This window comes from Zeus faber, assembly GCF_960531495.2.
Source record: "Zeus faber genome assembly, chromosome: 14".
NCBI lineage: Eukaryota > Metazoa > Chordata > Actinopteri > Zeiformes > Zeidae > Zeus > Zeus faber.
Window position 1 is genome coordinate 21,626,681 of NC_137200.1, and position 21,541 is coordinate 21,648,221.

Consider the following 21,541-nt stretch of genomic DNA (forward strand, 5'->3'; position numbering starts at 1 on the left):
ACCTGCGTCTCCTCTCCAGGTTCTTCTTGATGTATCTGATCAACAAGGATGAGACGGAGCACACTGGCCAGGTGGGTCTGTGTTTGGTTGTTGCATTATACAAATGATTAATTCGCCGACAGCACCATGCTGTTTATTCCCAGTTCATTCTTTTCAGTCCTCTCATTGCTGTTGTCTCGTCTAAGGAGTCGTACGTGTGGAAGATGTACCAGGAGAGGTCCTGGGACTTCTTCCCTGCAGGAGATTGCTTCCGGAAGCAATATGAGGATCAGCTCTCGTAGTCCACGCACCACAAAAACGATAAGGGGACAAAAGGTTACAGCCAGTGATCGCAACCATGTATTCCTCAGGAAATGACCGTTCATTTGGGTGGAGGTTGGGTAAAGCAAAAACATTTACAGCATCAATAATTAAAGGCGTAATCGTTATAGCCATGTAACCTGGAATTACGGCAGTAAAACTGTAGTCAGGCAGTAAAACTCTTAATTTGTCCTTGAAATCATCCTTGATGTGTTGACATAGGGTGTTTTATAATCATACATTTAAAAGAAAAAAAAGATCAATCCTGACTCGTCAATCCTGAAAATCAGCAACTGGAAAATACTGGAAAATACTGGTAAATACTGGAAAATACCAGCAACAGGATATGTGCAATGATGACGTTGTTCGCTCCATAATTCTTGAGTTTAACGTCTTTTAGAAATAAAGAATTTCAAATTAAAAGCCTCCGAAACAACTCAATGGCGTCAAGATACGTAGTGCAATGTGGAGGTGAGTCAACAGTGTATAAATACATAAGAAACACGCGTGATTGTTTTTTTTAAACACTGGGACTAGGGTATTTATTTAGCTCGACATTCGTTTTTGTCATGTCATTATTTAATTTTACCTGATGTGCTTCAATGCAAATTAAGTATGTGTGCACCATTACTAAAATGCTATTTATTCTTGATGGAAATAAACCTCAACGCATAAGAAGTTGTTTCTTTAAACTTGCGTGAATCACCATGTCATTTCGATGTAACTATCAGTATAAAGGATCATGACTGCGATGGATCTTTGGTGTATAGTATTCAAGCAGGGGAATAAGGTGTTTTATTTGATCAAAGTGCTTATTTTCCACGCTTCCAGTGTACGAGCATACAGTATGTACGATGAAAATTTATAGTTAAAATTTGGACAAACAAGCGAGGCGGCCAGAATTTTTTTTTAAGTTAAATAAGTACTGATTACAGAACTTCACAGCTCTCCTGTAGAAACGCTGTTATTTCTGAGTCGTTGCGTGCGTTCTACACATGGCGATGGTTGGTGTGACGAGCAGCTGACATTTCAAGCAGCTGAACGTACGGACGTGGGTTACGCTTCTTTTTGAAGAAATAAAACCTTGAACCAGTTCCGCTCGAAGCTGCGTCTTTTTGTCCACCTCTTTGAGCTAGTTTAGGAGACACGTATATATGTCATGAGAGCCTCGTGGAACCCGCCGAAGGTCTGTTTCTTTTGAATTGAGCGCTATTTTAAATAGTTTTGTATTTCTGCCACGAAATTATGCTCTGTTGCAAAATTTTAACCCTTTTTTTTTTTTTTTTTTTTTACGAATGCATTACATTTCATTTGAACTTGCGTTCCCAGAAGTAGAAGAGCATCAAGATATACTTATGTGAATCCGTATGAAAAGGCATTTTTTGTTGGCTGAAGAAAGCCAAATAATAGTGTAGTTATCTGTGATTTGGGTTTTCCGCTCTCTCAAGAAGCTGGTCACCACCCTCACGATACTGCCAATTACTTTGTTTTACAGTAAGTTTTACAAATGCATTCTATTAGACATCCAGGTGAGCTTGTGTTCAACGGGTAATGCACGACTTGGTCACAGAGGGCCTTTTGTTCTGAGTGTCGTCTTGCTGCTGATTTAAAACACTTGAACTGACACTTGTACACTTGAATTGACACGTTTTCAAATGGCTTACAAAAACAATCAGAACGTCTGCAAGCGAAGAAGAAAACCGAAATAATTCTCACTCCCGTTCCGGGGAGCGGCTCCAAAACCAGATTTCTCTGGCGTGAGGGCGGGGCCCGAGGGAGTGTGCGACTTGACTCAGAAGGGTTACGGTTAAGGGTCAAGGGTTTGAATGTGACTCAGTGTTCTTGTAATGTGGTGGGTTTGCATCTGTTTTTATTTTTTGAAACGGTCCAGATATGATGGAACTTAAAAAAACTCAAATTATATAAGTGTCTGTCTGTCTGCTTGTCTCAAGGTTTCAATCACTAATGCACCATGAGAGCTCGCCAGGCGTGCCGTTAAATCATTCCTAATTCCACTTTAAAACTCCTGTAGAGCCGCCCCGGTTGTAACATCACAACATTCTCTGTGTACATTTTACTTCATATTGTATTTATATTTACATTCCCAATGGGTCTCAACTGTTTATTCGAGCAATCCCACACATGATGGATAATGTGTTCATAGATCTTAGGAATTCGGTCCTGAGCTCACTTTCTTCATTTGGGCTTTACGGGGTTAAAAATAAATAAATAAATAAAAAGGAATGGAAACGCGCTTGTGTGTTGCAAGCTCAAAATTGCAAGGCTGCATGAATTGATGTAATCCACCAGCTCCAACCATGACAGTCGGAGATAATACCAAGTCAAACTGACGTGTTTGGGTGGTTTGATCGTTGAAAAACAAACAAAAAACCTAAAAGAACCGCTGCGGCGCACCCGGAGAGCCCGTCTCTCCGCTGCCTGGCCGTCGAGGGGGGTTAGCCGTCGCGCCTGCGCAGTAGCTGCACCCTTAACGTCCGTCCAGCCCGCCGATTGGCCCCCGGTGACGGCCAACCAGACCGGGGGATTCCTCCCACACTTCCTCGTTGCTCCGCGGTGCGGCTTCCGACCCGCTCCCCCTCGGCCAGACACTCTCCACGGCGACGGGAACCCGAGGGGACGCTTGCCTCTCCCCCCGCCCCCCTCCCCTCCCCCGCACAGTAACCAGTTTTTCGTCGGGCCGCCTGGACCCAGGCATGGCTGATGGTTGTTGTGAGCAAACATGGCTCTGCGACATCACACTCTCGACTTCACCCTCTCCGCCCCAGGTAAGACGCGGGTACTAGCGCCCGGCGACGGGGCACCGCCGCGGAGCCCGGCGCGTTAGCTTAGCGCGTTAGCGCTAGCGCCCGTCAACGCCGGAGGCGGTGGATGGGAGTCGCGCGGCGCCCTTGTCGCTCACACGGGCGCCGGGGGAACGAAGTAACGCGAAGCGGAGGGAGCGGAAAGGTGGGGAAACCCCGCGTTGGAAATGAGGTTTTGCGTGGAACGGTCCCACGCCGCCGGTGACCTTTTCGCTCCAGTCACCCCTGCGGGGGAGCGGGGCTTGCTAGGGCGGCTAGCGTCATGCTCCGAGCGTCGCCCCCCCCCCCCCCCCCCCCCCCCCCAGTGCGCGGTGTCACCCTCTGAAAGAAATCAAGCTGAATGTCGGTGTTTCGGTCGTTAAAACCACTTGAGGCGGCGTCGCGTACGGGAACGAAGCGGCGACCGCACGTGCTGCGCTAACCCCGTGGGTCCCGCGCCGCTTGGCTGGCGACACGCGATAAGAGGCGAGCGACGCCGTCGGGGATGTCGCGACATGGGTGAATGTTGCGTTCGAGGCTGCATCACAGAGCGCAACGCGGCTTCCTGTACCCCGCGGGGCGGTGCTGGCTGTTTTTTTTTTTTTTTAATCCGCGCCTCCTGGTCGCCCACATGGCAAGGCACGTTCATCTCTACGGCCCGTTCCACACACGAGGGCAGCGCCAAGTGCGTTGCAGAAGTCCGAAAACACGTTATGTTAACGAAATGAACGACAACAGCGTGGAAACGAATCAATAAGTACAATTCAAAACAGATCGAATACAGCATAAAATCACAGAGATGACAGGCGAAACTGTGAATTCAAGCCGGCTTACACACTTAAACAGGGCAGGACTCAAACCTCGTGGTATTTGGTACGTTGGTACGGAGGCGCAGTGCGTTCACAAAAAGACAATAAAAAATGACACCTGATCTCAGAGAGGAGTTAAGGACCCCCAAACCACGATGCACATGTGCTTATGCGCGCACCATGTGTTCAACAGCAAGGGGACAATTATTTCAGCAGTTATTTTTATTATCATCATTGTTAATGTGACATATTTATGTCCCTTTGTTATAGAGTGACTCTGATCACTCTGGGTCCCTCGACAAATGGCATTTTTCCATTGGACTTTGGATTATTGCAGAAAAACAATTTCTGTGGCGATCAGAAGTTTATGATAATTACACGTTGTGTTCGTCAAGATAAATCTTCAGAGAAGAGCGCCACTTCTGTGATTTTTGAAGCCTAAATGCAATCGCCTGAAGTGAAAAGCTGACGTCGGGCTATAAACAAACTGCACCACGGTCGCATGGCTTGTCACCACCACAAAACCTCCATTCCGACTTGTGACTTGATTTTGAGCGCTTACCTCTTTTACAAATGCCTGGGAAGATTGAGTTATACCGTTTTCGCACCTAAATGAGCGGGTTGAAAGGGAAAAGGGGCGTGTCATGGTTCCAGCTGGTTTGGAAACAAACGTCTTGGGCCGACGCTGGAGCTCCCGGCAGGGATCGTGGGGATTCTCCGCTGTGCTCCCCCCACACTCACAACATTTGACGGCCCCCCATTTTGGGGGGGGGGGTCAATAACTTCTGATTTTGGCTTCTAAATGGGGTATAGAACGATACACGGATACTCCTGTCTATTTATGCGCCAGCGTCCGGAATTTCCACTCCTGTCACATCACGCAGTTAAAGGCGCCAAAATTAGCCGGTCGACCCGAATGTCCTGTTTGCATCAGCAGATCGGAGGTGGAGCCGATTAAAATCTGTATCTATTGCGGGATCATTTTACCTGGGACTGAGACCCGGGTTTTACCTTTCCAACTGATGACAAATGTCGAACGTAAGTGTGTGTGTTACTGGGTTTTCAGTGCAGTGGGAAAAGTGGTATTAGAATAGTTTGCAAGAGTGCGAGTATAAACGCAACTTAAGGCAGGAAAGGCCAACTAGTGACTAGATAATTTCTGTGTTCGGCCTGATGAGGTTTAACGTCCCCAGACAACCTCTGTCGTCTCATTTAGCCACTTGTTAGCAACCGACACTTTTAAAGCTTCAAACTTCACAAGTGGGGTATTGACTGAAGTATTTTATGTGGTAGAACAAAATGTGGAAAAACTCTCCCGCTTGAGTTAACCGCAGGCCTTATTTCAGGCATCCAACCAAAAGCCCATTCAAAAATCCCATTGACTTTGATGAGGGTTTTAGGACTCATTCTTGCAGCACTCTATTTTGCTTTCATCAGGTTTGTCCTGCCGGTAGGGGCGGGGTTGGACTACTCGGGTGACGTGAGCAGTGTTGTGTTCTGGGAGAGGAAGACAAAAGAGAAAATAAAGTGGTGTTGATACCAAACTTCATCCCTTGATTGTATCTGATTATTCCCATCATTTATCCATCAGGCTGGACCTCTAATAATAACATTATATTCAATACATACAATACATATATATTGTTATAATGTTACTATTGTTGTGATTCAGACTTTTTATTTATTTGTTTATTTATTATCTTGGCGTTTTTCAGGCTAAAAGTATCTGAAACACAACAACAGCAGTATGCAGCGCAATGGTTGAGGTCACGTTAGAACCGGGACTTTCAGACATCCTGTCGTTGGGGTTTGATCAATATTGGTCTAAATTTGGAGCAGAAATTTGTGAAAAACTGTCGTGATTTGATTAGTTTCAGGAGCGGGCCGCTTTGTGACATCAAGTCCATGCTTGGTCTCTTGGAACTCACACGCCTTCAGCCATTTCGAGTGCGACACCTAGACAGACAGCCTGAGCCGATGCTGCGTTTAAAGGAATCTCGGAAAACTAACTTGAGCGGAGTTTTACAAAACTCCCAAAACGAATGGTTCAAAGAAGACATTCTAAGGGTCTGCTCCTCAGAGAACGTTTGAAGAACAGACCCTTTCTTTTCTGTCCACACTGCATGATCCAGGAGCAATTTTAATTGTTAAAAAAAACGTTCAAGAGGGACATTTAAACTGAACAACAGAAGACGAACATTCAGTGACGTAAGTGCACGTTGATTGGTTCAGACGTGAGCATGAGAAATACTCCTTTGGAAAAACACATGTAAAATTTGATACTTTATTTAAAGTAAACATGTCTTTATTCATCCATAGTTTATTTCAAAAACTTTATGTACGTATAAAGGGAAAAAAACGGCGTCCATCCACTCCGACCTCGGAGTGGACACGGCGCACTGGGAGCGAACGGCCCAGAGCGAAAGGAGAACGCAGTGGATACCAGGTACAGCACTTTTCAGACCTTGTATCACAGTCCGGAAAATCGACGCTGAGACTTGTATACCTCTGAGAGTTCGGCTGTGTTAACACAAGCGTCACGGTGAGTTATAACAATGACAAACCCTGGTTTGCAGCCTCACGCAGACGGCTTATTTTTGTGACTTTTGCTGTTGCTTCTGTTTCACAGAAACCAACTGTTTTTGTTCCGATATTTATTATCATTATCCTTGGCATTTTTTGGGGCTAAACGTGTCAACAAACAACCACCAGACCCACAGACACGTTTGAGCGTCTCGTCAGAACCGGGGAGCCTCAGACTTCTTTCGGTTCAAATTTCATCCATATTGATCTACATTCAGAGCAGAAATGAATGAGAAACCGATAAAATTTGGAAGTAGTCGGACGTTCGTGAATCACCAATACGCCAAGATTCTTAAAAACTCAGACGGGGTGGCGGAGAGAGATGAGTTTGTTGAGTGGGACGCTTTGTGACATCATCATCCAATGCGTTACATATGTGCTAGGCATGTCACCCCTCTCCAAATCCACGATTCAATCTGACTTTTTATTTTAAGGTCACGATTTGAAGCCACAATAGACACCCATAGCCACAAATGACATCAGGGTGTCCTGTACCATGCGCACTCTACTCAACTCTTCACCTCGCCTTTGCGCAGGGGCCCCGCCACCTCTGGGGGGGTGTCGGTCTGTTGGCATGGGACCTGGCTCCGGGCCTGTGGTCCATGCGTCCGTGGCCCGGGTTCTGTGCTTGCGGGTGCGTCTTGTGCCTACACGTTGGGGTGGGTTGAATGTGTGAACCCGTGGCCCGGGTTCTGTGCTTGCGGGTGCGTCTTGTGCCTACACGTTGGGGTGGGTTGAATGTGTGCGCCTCAGGGTCTGCTCCACGGGCTACCAACTTCTCTGGGGTCTGGGGGGTCTTCTGTGGCTGCAGGGCAGCTGTGGGGTGTCTGTACGGCTCTGGGACTCGGGTGGCTTCGGGGCCTTTCCCGCTGCTTGGAGGCGCCACAACATAATTCCAACCTTATACACCAGAACCAATTGGGATAAGTCCTGTACACTCACCTGTGGATACACACACACACACACACACACACACAGGCGGTCTCATCACAGGCTCACACATACCACCAACACCTGCTTTGAACACAATCCAACACCCTCCCGGTTACACCCCTCTCCTTTTTCTTCCTCATTTACTGCCATAACTTTGACAGGAAGAGGCCACGTGCCCAATTGCTGTTTTAGTTTTCCTGGACTTAATTAATTCTGTTTTTCTGTGTACTTGTTGTTTGGTTCTATGTTTATGCTTTTCCATGTACATTTTGTTGTTTGGTTCTGTTTATTTGTCTCACCCATGGTAATTCTCCCCGTCTTGGAGTAGTGATTAGGTGTTTATAGACCAAAACATGGGAAGATAGTTCCCCAAAGAGGGGGATTGGTGGCAGTTGTGTACAACAAACTGTGCTCTGGTCGTCCACAGGACAGAGTTATTGCAGCAGTTCTGGATGCTTAAAGAATGAATAAAGAGTGGCATTGCAGGTTGAGAACTTGAACTCCACTTGCAGACTCTCTGTCCTAGATGCAATAGCATACAAATACTCAGTTTTTTAATGCCCAGCATGCTGACAGCACAGGTAAAAGAAAAAGAAAATCGTGCTGAGTTTCAGGGTACCGTACGTACATAATACGTACCAAACACGACTAAACTGGAGCCCGTGAATTGCTGCCTGCAGCTATATTTATTATTGTTATTTTCATCGTGCGAGACAAAAAATGTACTCTTGCAGTTTTTCACGAAGAAAAGAGTAAGCCCTTTTTAGATTTTTTTAGAAAAGATAGTCTTTCTCTTCAGTATGACTACTAACTGTTAGTGTACTGACAGATTCTGTCAGAGCCAAAATATCGCTCAGCCCTAACTTTTATAAGTTAACTATTATTATTATTACTACTATAATGATGGGGCTTGGTGCTGATAAAGTTTACAAAAGCTTCCTCTTTTGTTTCCTCCTTTCTTTCTTTTTATTCTGTAAACCTATGTCTATAAAGCTGCCCAATTTAGGAAAAGTCTCAGAAGTCCAAGGCATCTGAAAGTGTCTTGGAAATTTTGAAAAGTAATATCTCTAAATAAAGTTAAGTAGCAAGTCCTGTTTCTGGTGACAAATTGAGGTTGAAATTGATTAAGTAAACAAAAACATCTAACTGAAAACTAACATAAGTATATAATTTGTCTCTAGGGATGGTTCTGCAATCCTTGAGGCTTGTGCAAATTAACTTTTCTTTGATCCCTTGGACAAGACTGCATGGCTCATACTGCCATTATCATCTTGTCTGTTGCAATCTTGTTTGTCTGGGTCTGGGCTGCATGGAGTCCTTGTCCGGTTAAAGCAGAGATGTGCTTCAACCCACCCCCTGGTATGAAACTCTGTGCAAATTATCTGGAGAGTCACAAGAGAACAACTTGGAAGAAATAAAATCAACAAATGCAGGAAACAAATTCAGAAGAAACATCACATGGTCCACAAACTTGCATCCAGCGATCAGCAAATTAGGAAGATACATTTACATGTACAGAATGTGGATGGAAGTTCTTTTGGAAGAATTTTGTCAACCAGGCGAGCAGGGATTGTGCAAAAACGGGGACATACACTCAAAGTATCCTATTTATGACATACCTTTACCACCAAAAACCTTTTCCAAAGCTTACTGATGGCCGAATTTAATGGAGGAATCACAGGGTCCTTACCGGGTCCTTGAAGTGCTTTGATTTCGTCCTCAGAAGTTTAGTACTGGAATACCTTGAAAATGGGCCTTTTGTGCTGAAGTGCTTGAAAGGTCTTTGGGGTGGGGAAAAAAACCTGATAATTGAAAACCTGTGATATTCCCCCTGGTATGCTTATTCAAATCGTAACTTAATAATGTTCCAGAATCTCTTTTTTGAAGACACCAGGGAAATGTAAATTTAATCCAGCATGGTGACTGTTACATATTTGGGTTATTTCTAAACAGTCTTAGATAATAATAATGGAATTTTAATTGATTTATTATGATAGTAATGTACATGAATAAAGCTTAGATCTATGAACATTTAAGCTTTTATGGAACTATGCTTGATGACAATGAAGTATTGAACGTGTTGTTGTGGTACATGCAAAGTTTCGGTTTGAATTTCAAAGTAAAACTGTCTGCTGTTGCAGCTAAAGTGTATTGTTTCTGCCCGTTTGTGTTTTCTGTGAATAGTTCTGATGTACAATCTGCCCTCTAGTGTTGGAGGATTGCACATTATAACTTGTAAGATTCTTTCTAAATAGTGAACAGGAAGACATCGCTCTTTATAAAATACCTAAATGAATCGAACCGCGTTCCCCCGTTTAACCCTGTCCTTGTCGTTTCCTTAGCTGACACCACCTCGACAGTCCGCGGTCTACAATCCATATTTCAGGAGCAGGAAATGACAGAGACTGTTCACGACACGGAGGGACATGGATACCTTGCAACATACGTAGGCAAAAAGGGCAGGTCAGCGGATTCCTTTGTTTTTGGTTGCGCATGCTGTTGAAAACTGAAGTCATGTTTTCATATCGTGTGTTTTCTTTGCTGCCAAACGTTTCAATTCTGACCTAATTAAATATTTGACATGAGGGATGAGACTTGTGTGCAAAAGTACTTATCCTTAAAATAAGGCTTCTGTGTGGTGATGCCTGGTATGCTACTAGATCCAAAAAATAAAAAATAAAAAAATTCCCCCTCTCTCCCGCGATGCTCAGGTTTGTTATCCTGCGTCTGCACTCGCATGGACTGGTCACTGTGGATCTGCAGTGTTACGAAGAGGACAACGTCGCCCAAGTAGACAATGTAGGTGACGGAGGCACCACTATCGACGGGTGTGTTGTTTATTCATGATGTTTTGTTAAACTGACTTATATTTTCTCCGTTTCTTTGTATTCCGTAGCTTTTACAAGCACTGGAAAACAAACTAGAAAGTCTTCTGAAAGGAACCATCACGAGAATCAAGAGGCAAGTATCGGTCGGGGCAGCCCGAGCGGCTCTCGCCTCAGCTTCCGTTCCTGGTGGACACACGCGCTGACGTCTCTGTTCCCCTTCAAAGGCTTCCGGCTATTTCCCGAGGGGCCACCGTGGACAGATACTGGCCCACGGTCGACGGGCGAATAATAGAATATGACATCGACCGGGTGGTGTACGACAAAGACTCTCCCTACCAGAATATCAAGATTTTACACTCTCAGCAATTTGGGAATATCCTGGTCCTTAACGGAGACATCAGTAAGTACAGAAGAGGCATTTCAAAAGGGTTTGTTTGTTTCCAAAAAGTAAGTAGTAAGCCAACAGACAAATAATGTGACTGCAATTTTTCCATAAATATCAATAACCAAATCGAGTTTAAACCTAGAACCTAGTTTAACCAGGCTCCTGTAGTAAATAACACTCAATAATAATAAGTCTGCTAGGGCTGCCCCCTGAACGTCAAACAAGTTGGCGTTCAGTCAGTTTGCAGGTGCGGAGGAACGAGAGAGAGAGAGAGAGAGAGAGAGATGTTTAAAAGTCAGCGTTGAGCCCAGTTACGTCATCTCGTCGGTTTGATAACTTGCTGTTATTCTATCGCTTCGTCGACATTGATCCCATTATTTTAACATTGGGGTACCGCCAACTGCGCGACATTAGGAATCCCTCGCCGGTCCTTCCCGGTGGGTAATGTAATGTGCGTTCACCCAACAGACCTGGGGGAGAGTGACCTGGCGTACACCCAGGCCATCATGGGCAGTGGACAGGAAAACTACGCTGGGAAGGATGTTCTGATCCTGGGAGGCGGCGACGGAGGGATCCTGGCTGAGGCTGTCAAACTTAAGCCAAAGATGATCACCATGTTGGAGATATCCTTCCTACAGCTCTTTTTCATGCATTTGGTGCAGTGTTTTTCAACCGCCGTGCCGACATTTTTCAAATTCCACATTTAAAAAAAAAAGGGGGGGGGGGGGGGGGAATTTGCTTTTTTTTGTGTTGCAAGATCAAAATTGCAACATCCCGCTAATTAATCAGATCCAGACCGAATTGCAGCTCCAGTTGAATACGTTTCACTCTGAACGTGAGGACTGCTCGTAGTGTTGAAAGGCTCTTTTTTTTTTTTAAGTCTGTTCTTGATGTCACTCAGTAAAAGAATCGTTTGGTTTTTCTGACTGTTTGTTCATTTGATTCAGTTTGTTTAATGCACAGTGATCGATGAAAGAGAGTTGATTATTTTCAGTGTGTGAATTGAAAATGTACTCCCTAGCCCACTTTTTTTTTTTTTTGTCTTCGTGCCTCCCGAGGCGTTCAAAAGATTGGATTGCTGTGAACGGATCGTTTGGGTCTCGGATGTGGGCCACAATAATCAGCGCAGTTCTGCATGTTTCTTGCGTTTTTAGCAGTTTACAGAACAGTGGTGTCACCGTGGGTTTATTTCATTGTTAAAAAGTACGCCGCTCGGGGAAACGCTGATCTAAGTCGAACATTTTTTCCCAAAGCATCATCCAATTTATTTGTTGATATCTCGTATGTTCCCACGCTGTTGTGCCTTGACCCACTCTTCACATCGACCAAATGGTGATTGACGCGTGCAGGACGCACATGAGGAAGACGTGCGGCAACGTCCTCGACAACCTGCAGGGAGACTGTCACCAGGTGAGCCAGATGTCTACAAGCTGATTTGGGAGTGTTTGACCTTCAGGCTGTTATTGGGGTATCAGCACCCTGTGCCGAGTAAAGGGACGTGTCTCACTGCCTGGATCAAAACCCCTGTGTTTGAACGCCGCGGGCCGTTTAGAAACAGTTTCTGTCGCCGCCCAGGTGCTGGTGGAAGACTGTGTTCCTGTCCTCAAGAAATACGTTCAGGAAGGGCGGATGTTTGACTACGTCATTAATGACCTCACTGCTGTCCCAATATCCACAGCACCGGAAGAAGGTTTGTACGAGATTTTGTCTGACTTCACTTTTGAATTGCTGATTTATCTGTGGTTTCTATGTTTCATTTACTCTAGAACAAACGTATAGCTTTTTTTCATGCTGTCAATTTTATTCTGTCTTCAGTTTTAAAATTGTCCTCTTTCTTTTGCCCTAGATTCTACGTGGGAGTTCCTGCGTCTTATTTTAGACTTGTCTATCAAAGTTCTGCGTCCCAGTGGGAAGTATTTCACACAGGCAAGTAGTGGGAATTGTCTGCTTGCTTACAGTAAATGTGCTAGACAGGCTGAGGTCTGGCTGCTGTAAACATTTTCAAACCGGCTCGATATGTAGTGAAACACCGGACCGGCATGTCGAATTTTACCACAAGGTGTCGCACTTGACTCAGCAGCCGCACCCGAGTAGGAGGCGCAGGGCCTGTCGGACACTAGTAGCACCGTCACGCCATCTGCACAAGTTGTTGATGTAGGCTACTTTTTAATCTGCCAGAACATCTCAAAAGGACAAATGCTGGTTTGGTTCAGTTTGTAATAAATCCAACCAGTTTACGCTTGTCAAAACCGGAAAACCGCCCCAATAATAGAAAACGCACCCGTTTATTGTAGGGAGTGGGCTAGGGCTAGGAACAAGGTGTGTGTGTGTGTGTGTGTGTGTGTGTGTGTGTGTGTGTGTGTGTGTGTGTGTGTGTGTGTGTGTGTGTGTGTGTGTGTGTGTGTGTGTGTGTGTGTGTGTGTGTGTGTGTGTGTGTGTGTGTGTGTGTGTGTGTGTGTGTGTGTGCGCGCGCGCGCGCGCGCGCGTTTACCTGTTGCTCGTTAGACCAACCAACAGGCGTACAGCCACCCTGGGCCCAATTACCTAGACCCAGGTCAGGTTTGGCTGCTCAAACCACACCACTGTGGAATTACAAATCTGTGGCTACCAAAATGCTCTTAAAAGTTGGTGAAGGCCCTTTCAAGGGTACAGACAAAAAGACTATTTTTTTTATATATATGTATATATATATTTTGTTTTAATATATAAAAAAAAATATGTTTTGTGTAGTTGCTATCCTACAGATGGTGTATATCGTTCTACTAATATTTTTAGTACAGTGGTACCTCGACTTAGGACTGTAATTCGTTCTATAAGAAGGGTCGTATGTTAAAAGTCGTATGTCGAAGCAATTTCCCATATAAATTATGAAATCATGAAGGGTGAAAATAAACAAAATACACAGTACAAACACAGTAAATATGAAAAAATATATATCTATCGTGCACACACGATGTAGGTCGCCTGGTGACTGGCTGCCTACCCGCCAACTGCAAATTTCCATGGTCGTATCTTGGAGCAGTCGGTCGCAAGTCGATACAAATTATCGCTACTATCGCTACTGGTATCTTGGATTAGTCGTAGGTAGATGCGGTCGTAAGTGGAGGTACCACTGTATAGGAATCGTGTGTGAGACATTGTGGTTGACGTCATGTGTAAATGACAACTGTACATCACTCATGTGCCGTGATTGTGGAAATGCACGTAGTCAAGTTGGAGTCGGTACATTTTGAATATTTTTTTTCATTATTGGTTAATTGGTAGAGGTTAACTGGCTTATATTCATGAGTATGATGTTCTTCTATCATGAGCACTGTCTGGAAACCAGCCACGACGTACTAAACCATGGATGTTTAATGTGGAGCCCGGGAGGCTCGTGATTAATTCCTGTGTTTGTCCTTTCTCTTCTGGTCCTGGTTGCGAACTTCAGGGAAACGGTGCAAACCTAACTGAAGCACTGAGCCTTTATGAGGAGCAGCTGGGGAAGCTCTCCTGTCCAGTGGATTTCTCCAAGGAGGTGGTGTGTGTGCCCTCCTATCTGGAGCTGTATCCTTCCGCTCAGTCCAAACGCTCCTACTTTTCGGGGTAAATTATTCCCGCACGGGGTCGAATCGGCTTTTACGTGTCGGCCAGATGGAGGCGTCTCTCTCAAAGCTCAGTCAGATATGATGTGTGTGTTGATGTGCGACTGTGATGGGGTGTTTCAGATGCTCCCAGACAACTGACGCGCAGCTCTAAAAACTACGTTTGCGATTTTTTCGACCCGGTTCTTCGGTTCGGAGCACAGCTTCCCCGAACGGTTTATCGAGGAACTGCTGCAGCTCCTCACCGTGCTTGGATGCAGTCCAGTCGGGCAAATGAAGCTTTCGTTAACAAAAAATGGGAAGCTCAAAACTTTCAGACTATAAACTATAAAATCCTGGGAACAAAAACTGATAACATACACAATTTCCCTTTTGCACTTCTGCAAATCAGCTCATGCCGACATGAGACTAGAAACAGGAAGTGAGACGGTAAACAATGATGGGGGCCAACATTTTAATGAGGCGCGGGGGTCGAAAAATAGCGAGCGATGTCCTTTAGCAATGGGGGTAGAAAGGAAAGGCCGTCAGCGTTAGGCAGGATGTGCTGAGCCGCTGAGTGCTTTGACTGGCGCTCCTTGACGCTGCGCATCAGATGGGTTTTCTACACCGTGTGGAAGAAGTAAACGCTGGTCCTCTGCTTCGGTCCCTACCTGCTGGAATGTGAAGATCCTTCCCTCGAACCGCCATAGCGATGGGGGGACAGACTGCACTGTTTTTATTATGCTTCCATGTCAGTGATTATTCCTACCACCCTATTATTGTTTTAGATGTTGGTTTTTACTATATATATATATATATATATATATATATATATATATATATATATATATATATATATATATATATATATATATATATATAGAGGTTTTTTTTGGCTTCCAAGATTTCCAGATTCTTTCTCCCACCAGGTTTGTTGGTCTGCGTGTGCTCTTCAGCGAGGGTAACGACGATTTACAATCACCGAATTCAATACACTGAAGTTAAGACTGACGCTTGTTTAACTCTTACCACTCTATTCTCGGCATTAGTTGTGTTGTTTTTTCTTTTTTAATCTTTTTTTTCTCTTAATTCAAATTTGAGCACATTCTCAGCCCAGTTCAAGCAGTTTTGCCCGCATGGTCTCCCTTCGCATGGTTTTCTGTTTGATTCTCCATCCTTTTTTCTGGGCGAAGCGCTTATGTCCAAATATGTTTTTAAAAGGGAAAAGGTGTCTTCTGTACGACAATACAGAGCTTGTGTTGGTTTTACGGGATATTTTTGTAAATGATTGATTGTTAGTTCTGCTGGACTTTTTTTTTTTTTTTCGTTTTATTATTTTATTTTATTTTTTTTCGTTTTTTTGGTTTTGTTTTTTTATTTCGGGACTGACTTTTCTAAACCTGTCATAGGTGCATGTCAGGGGGTGGCAGGGGGAGGTGAATGTTGCTTGCATTTATATGGACCACCTTCATCATGCTGTATTGTTACATTTATTTATTCAACATCATTGTTTTATCCCATTTGAGAAAAGTTAGTTTTGTTGACCGATGGCCAACTGCACCTAAAATGTAAAATGACATGTCTTGACTGCTTTTGTTCAAAAATACATGGAAATAAATGCCCAGGATACCCAGTATTTCCTATTTGCAAAATGTATACCATGAATCCAGAGGTTTACTTTAGCCTGTAGATTCCAGAGATTTTCTTTTTTCCATTTTCTTACAGTATATATATTCAAGTCCAACAAATTAACAAACTATCTTGTCAGCACCCACGTTCTAGAAATAGGCAAAAGTTTCTCAGCGCAACAAATTTTATTTCAAAACTCTGTATTCTGAACTGAATATCTGAAGATGTACCCGGAACAGATGTAATGAAGCGGTTTCCAAAAATTCTGGCAGACGATTGCATGTTTGCATCGAGGAGATTATTGTTTTTACTTCAGTTTTATATGAAACAATCAAGCCTTAGGCAACATTTTAGGAAAGTTTTTTTTTTTTTCGCTTTTCCTTGTCGGCAGAACTGCTATGCAGATAAAAATAAATTGTTGAGCAAATATGTTACTCGTGAGTTTTTATTTTGAAAGTGAAATATGGGAGTGAAATATTTTTTCAAATCAAAAACGTATCGATTACCACTTTAACCTTCATTTAAAAAGCAAGTAAGTTTAATACGTTTTGACTATGGTCCTAATATCACCAGGAGGATTTGTGAAAATTCCCTTTTTTTTTTTTTTTTTTTTTCTTTGTGGTAAAATATTAAATTGTTATTATTGGAAGTGGCTTTAGCTAATACATAAGTTAACATCACCAAAGATCTGGTGGAAGACTAAAGGACTAATATAATTTCAACTCTCCACAGGAAAATGCTCTCACAAAACAATATTTAGCAGTGTGCTGCTGGACGCCTTTTAACTCTTTGACCGTGGGACATCGCCATGGTAACTTACGCCGCACGCTTAATCTGCTCTTGGGCGGAGATTAAAGTGATGATTAGAGATCTGATGCAGCTCTGGTGCCGGTCAGCTGCCATAAGTCATTTAGCCCCAGACACACCAGGAGACATTGATATAATACATTTTCAGTGCATAGTCCGGAAGTACTCTCAAGGGAAGCTGATATAAATCAGATTGTCATCTTAATTTGTATTAAAACAATTGATAATATCATTTTACTTGGGGCTTATTATGGAATACAATATACAGTAATCCAATATGTTTGCAATATATTGCGGAATATACCAATTAATATTAGAATATACCAATTCATTAACAATATAGAAGAGAATCAAAATAAGGGATGTTGAAGGGAAATGATATGGTGCCACGTGTTGCATACATTCAGATGTAAATTACAAAACTGGCTTTGTGACCAATGCAACTGCAATTGGGCATAGGTGGTCCAATTCTGCTTGGTGTGTCTTTGAAAACTGAATTTTCCTCTTTAATGCTACTACAGTAGCTGGCCCCGTGTGCTTCATATGAGCCGCCCTGTAGCTGCCTTCCTGTTTATTTACTTGCTTCAAAGTATTTTTTTTGGGTCGTCAAATCCCTGTGGATGGTACGTCACCGCTTTCTAATTCCAACTGGAATTCTGACACGTGACACTAATTTAAAGTCACACTACTTTATATTGTGATGTCACACTCCATTAGGATATTGCATTGCATACATTCTATTTGAAGATATGCTGTGATATTCATAGGACATAAGATATTATAAGATACATAAAGATATTCTATTGTCTCTGGTTCAACGGTTGTCCTTCCTTGGACCACAGTCCTCCACAGTTCCTCTGACCCAGTCGTCTAGCCATCACAATTTGGCCCTTGTCAAAGTGGCTCAGATCCTTACGCTTACCCATTTTTCCTGCTTCCAACACATCAACTTCAAGAACTGACGGTTCACTTGCTGCCTCATACATATCCCACCCCTTGACAGGTGCCATTGTGTGCAAACACGCATCCCACGAATCCGAACACGCATCTCACAGTCGGACTTGCTGCCTAGTGGCTGTCGGATGAACTGCGTCTGGGTTTTGCATCACAAAATGTCAGGAAAAATGGCGGAGGTAGTTTTTTTCGTGTGTGTGTGTGTGCGTTTATATATAGATACACACACCTTTACTTGATTGAATATTGTCCGATTTTCTGCATGTGGACTGTACAACTGTTTTGTTTTTTCATGTCAAAATTGCACAATTCATAAATAGTACAGTGGTACCTCGACTTACGACTGTAATTCGTTCTATAAGAACGGTCGTATGTTAAAACAGTCGTATGGCGAAGCAATTTTTCCCATATACACCACGCTCATATTTTTCTATGATTTCCTTCTTGGTTTCAATGGGAGTCATTGCCCTTTTCTTTTCCCCATCATCCTTCTTGGGACTCATCATGAGGGATGAGAATAAATGAAATACACAGCACAAACACAGTAAATATGAAGAAAATATGGATAAGCCACGAACTACGCGCACACACGACATAGGTCGCCCGTTGACTGACTGCTGACTGACTGCAAATTTCCACGTTCGTATCTTGGAGCAGTCGGTCACAAGTCAATACAAATTTTCGTGACTATGGCCACTCGTATCTTGGATTTGTCGTTAGTATATGCAGTCGTAAGTCGCGGTACCACTGTATACTCTTAGGCTGGCTTCACACCAAATTCAAACACGCGTCCAACGGTCGAACTTGCTGCCGAGTGGCTGTCGGATGAACTGCGTCTGGGTTTCGCATCACAAAATGTCAGGGCAAATGGGAGAGCTTGGTTTTTCCCAGTAAAACAGCGAGTTGTTTGCTCAGCTGTTATTACCATTTTCCATGAATAAGTGTTTACTGTGTGTATATAGTGTTAGCAACGTGCAAACAAATTTACTTTGCTTTACTCCTAAATGGCCAAGTCGCTATTGTTTAAATACCAGTCTGACCTTCAGATCTTTGCCTTAACCCTTAGTACCATAACACTATGGTATACCAGAACACTACCTTTACAGAATATTTGCATATGGGCATAATCTGCATTAAAACAGAAGAGCATATGCAACAGCTCAATTTTTATGGGTTATTTTTGGAGTGCAAAAAAGCAGCATATATACACATACAGTATATGTATAGGTGTTTTTATATTCCAAGTTTGTTAGACTGGTGCGACCTTCATGCCTCATGTTCTCATGGTCAGTGTCATGACTCTTATGTGGCAACTGAAATTAGTGCATAAATGATCTATTATCATGATAAACAACGGCACATGTTATCAGAACCAACTTTTAATAATAGAATTTAATGATATAAAAGACGACGCAATCAAACAAAATTAAAAACTGTACAGTAACAAGGAGGTTCCCATGAATCATTTTGTGGTCTGCTGCACACAGCCAGCCTATTCTTGTCTATGAGTCTTGCTGAGTCCTGTATTGCCAGTTGAGCTGGTTGAGGACCACGTCTGTGCCGTGCTCTTCGTCGGCGGTGATGGCTCTGTCTTCAAACGGACTCCCTGGAACCAGAACCACAGGGTCAACTACAGGGACCCACAAGAAATCAAATCCTATGGAGGAAGGAATCTGTCTGCATGTATGTATGTATGTATGTATGCATATACTGTATGCATGCATATACTGTACATATGTACAGTATATACTGTATATGTATATACTGTATGTCTGTCTGTCTTTTGATTATCTCTACAACCGTTCATCCGTCTACTTCACACTTGGCAGGTGTATCGCTACGCACTCAAGGACGTGTGGAGTTGAATTTGGGGCAATTTGGAAACGCGGCACGTGTAATATGAATAAACTTTCAATAAACAGCGAACGGCGAGGGGCGGGGCTTCAGGGCTCTGCGACTGAGTCACAAAGAGCGTCTTTCCCCGGTGTGTGACTTAAACTGGCGGTTCCATCTTGCGCTGTTGAACACGGGACTGATGCCTTGACATTCCGTCAAACGGTGTCATTGAAATGTCTTAGGAGGTCTTCGATTTTGAGCGGGCATGCCCTGTTGTCTTTTAATTCATGGCCAAAGAAATTCCGTTCCATAAAAACGGGGAAACGGTACGGCCCCAGGAGAATTTGTAGGTCTGTGTACTACAATATCAGAATGTCAGTGGTGTAGAAGTTCCAACTCCAAAAATACAATAAGATAAAAGGTCTTGAATGGAGAAGCAGGATTTGTGCTATAATCAATGACGGAAATTAGCTTCTGATTTGCGAGATCCAAATTGCAAGGTTGCACTAATTCATGGGTTCCGACCGGAACGGCAGCTCCAGCAGATCGGGTTTTAATCTGAAAATGAGGACTTTTCGTTGTGATGAAAGGTTTGACTCTTTATTTATTTATATCTTTTTTTGAGATTCTGTTTGACTTCCGCCGGCAGTTTAAAAGGGATTTGATGGGAAAAAAAAAAAAAAGGGTTTGGTCTCATCCGATCGATAAGAAAGAAATCCCAGCCAGCTGCCTCGCCGACGGTACCGAAAAATATAAGTTGCGGCAGGTCGCCTCTTCTTACCGATTCCGTTCCGCTCGGAGGGGGCGCCAACGAGGTACGAGGAGGAGTTGGACGAAGCGTTGGACTGGCAAGAGTGCAGGGACGTCAACCTGGTCACCGAGGAATTCTTCCGCGTCTTCTGCGTCGCCGTACGACTCCATTCTGCGGGGGAAAGACGGTGAAGAAGGGAGGGGGGGGGCGACGGGGCGCGGACGCCGCGCGTCGCACGCGCCTCCGTGCCGCCGCCGGGGCAATCTGTACGTTCACGACGCGCGCTCACCCGAGTTCTCCGCCAGTCTCAGTTTGCCGCAGCACAGGTAGGTCCTCCATTGTCTCCTCACGTTGTCCTTCACCGCACAGTGGAACACAAAGATGAAGAACCCTGGGAAAACAGAGACGCCCGTTTCAACAAAGCTTTCTCCCCCCCTGGCTGTGGTGTTAGATGATACCAAAGGGATGGCAAACTCATGGGCTGCAGGGTTGGGAGGCCAGCGCCGTATTTTCACGTCCACTATTTCTTAATCCAGGCCTTATTGAAATGCTGTTTCCCCGTCATTTGTGACTATGACCCGGCTGAGCCGCTCGCTATTGGGAAACGTGCCACCCAGGGCTTGAATGCAGTGGGTAGAGTTTGGAGCCTTAAAAAAAGTTGAATCTCCTTTTCCAAAAATGGGAAAGGACTTCGGTCGTTTTTAGGAGGCTGAATCGTTTGCCCCATTGGAATGTGTTAAAGCTCTCCAAAACACGTGTCAAACAATGTTTTGTCTGGGAATCGGTGGCAATAAACCAAACCTGCCCTTCGATTTCACATTTTATTTGCAATTTGAATTTCCTATTTTGGATAAATGTGTGTGGCGACAGTCCAAAAGCGTGTCTCTCCCCCCGCGTGTCCCGTGAAAGACAAGTGAGGAGCCCCGTCGCTCGCCTTGCGACGAGTTGAAGATGGTGAAGAGGTACATGAAGGCCAGGTTGACGGGCCCCCAGGCGAAGAAGGCAAAGCCCCAGGTGAGGCCCAGCAGGATGGTGATGCCCGCCACGCTGCGCATGTCCTGCAGCGTGCTGCGGTGCTGCGCGCTGTGCGGGTTCTGCCTCTTGATCCGACACAGCTGCACCATCACCGCCGCAAACATGACGAGGTTGAACAGGAAGATGACGCAGAAATAGGCCACCACGGCCACGTAGAAGGCGATGTCGTTTCTCAGCCAGCAGCTGTGGGGGAAAAGGGTGAGGAAGAATCAAGGCTCCGAAATGTCATCCTGTTGTGTTTTTTTTGGGGGGGGGGTTTCAGTGGTGTGGCTCAGTGTTTCCCGACCTTTATTCTGCCGCGGCAAACTTTTTATTCTTTAACAATGA

General features: G+C 44.2%; 2 protein-coding genes across 7 annotated transcripts in view; both read left to right on the forward strand.

Moving 5' to 3' along the window:
• The window catches only part of LOC307240158 (ryanodine receptor 1-like), an 84,706-nt gene extending 83,312 nt beyond the window's left edge, over positions 1–1,394 (forward strand). For all 6 annotated transcript variants that reach the window (XM_080013825.1, XM_080013824.1, XM_080013827.1 and 3 more), the window contains 2 exons: positions 20–71; positions 186–1,394. In XM_080013825.1, the coding sequence (XP_079869951.1) occupies positions 20–71; positions 186–281 (148 nt within the window). In that variant the 3' untranslated portion in view covers positions 282–1,394. The remainder of the gene's footprint in view (positions 1–19; positions 72–185) is intronic.
• A 1,564-nt stretch (positions 1,395–2,958) lies between these two features.
• On the forward strand, positions 2,959–14,969 carry sms (spermine synthase). Its single transcript, XM_080013325.1, has 11 exons — positions 2,959–3,086; positions 9,769–9,889; positions 10,138–10,225; positions 10,323–10,387; positions 10,479–10,654; positions 11,108–11,262; positions 11,960–12,049; positions 12,215–12,329; positions 12,486–12,565; positions 14,070–14,185; positions 14,816–14,969. The coding sequence occupies exons 1-11, from the start codon at positions 3,041–3,043 to the stop codon at positions 14,844–14,846; spliced, it is 1,083 nt and encodes a 360-aa protein (XP_079869451.1). The 5' UTR covers positions 2,959–3,040; the 3' UTR covers positions 14,847–14,969.
• Positions 14,970–21,541: the final 6,572 nt, after the last annotated feature.

Bases quoted from the DNA above. Each gene is read 5' to 3' on its own strand.
- sms (XM_080013325.1), top strand. From the start codon at position 3,041: ATGGCTCTGCGACATCACACTCTCGACTTCACCCTCTCCGCCCCAG. The intron at 3,087-9,768 runs GTAAGACGCGGG...TCGTTTCCTTAG, and splicing joins CTTCACCCTCTCCGCCCCAG to CTGACACCACCTCGACAGTC. The intron at 12,050-12,214 runs GTGAGCCAGATG...GTCGCCGCCCAG, and splicing joins TGCAGGGAGACTGTCACCAG to GTGCTGGTGGAAGACTGTGT.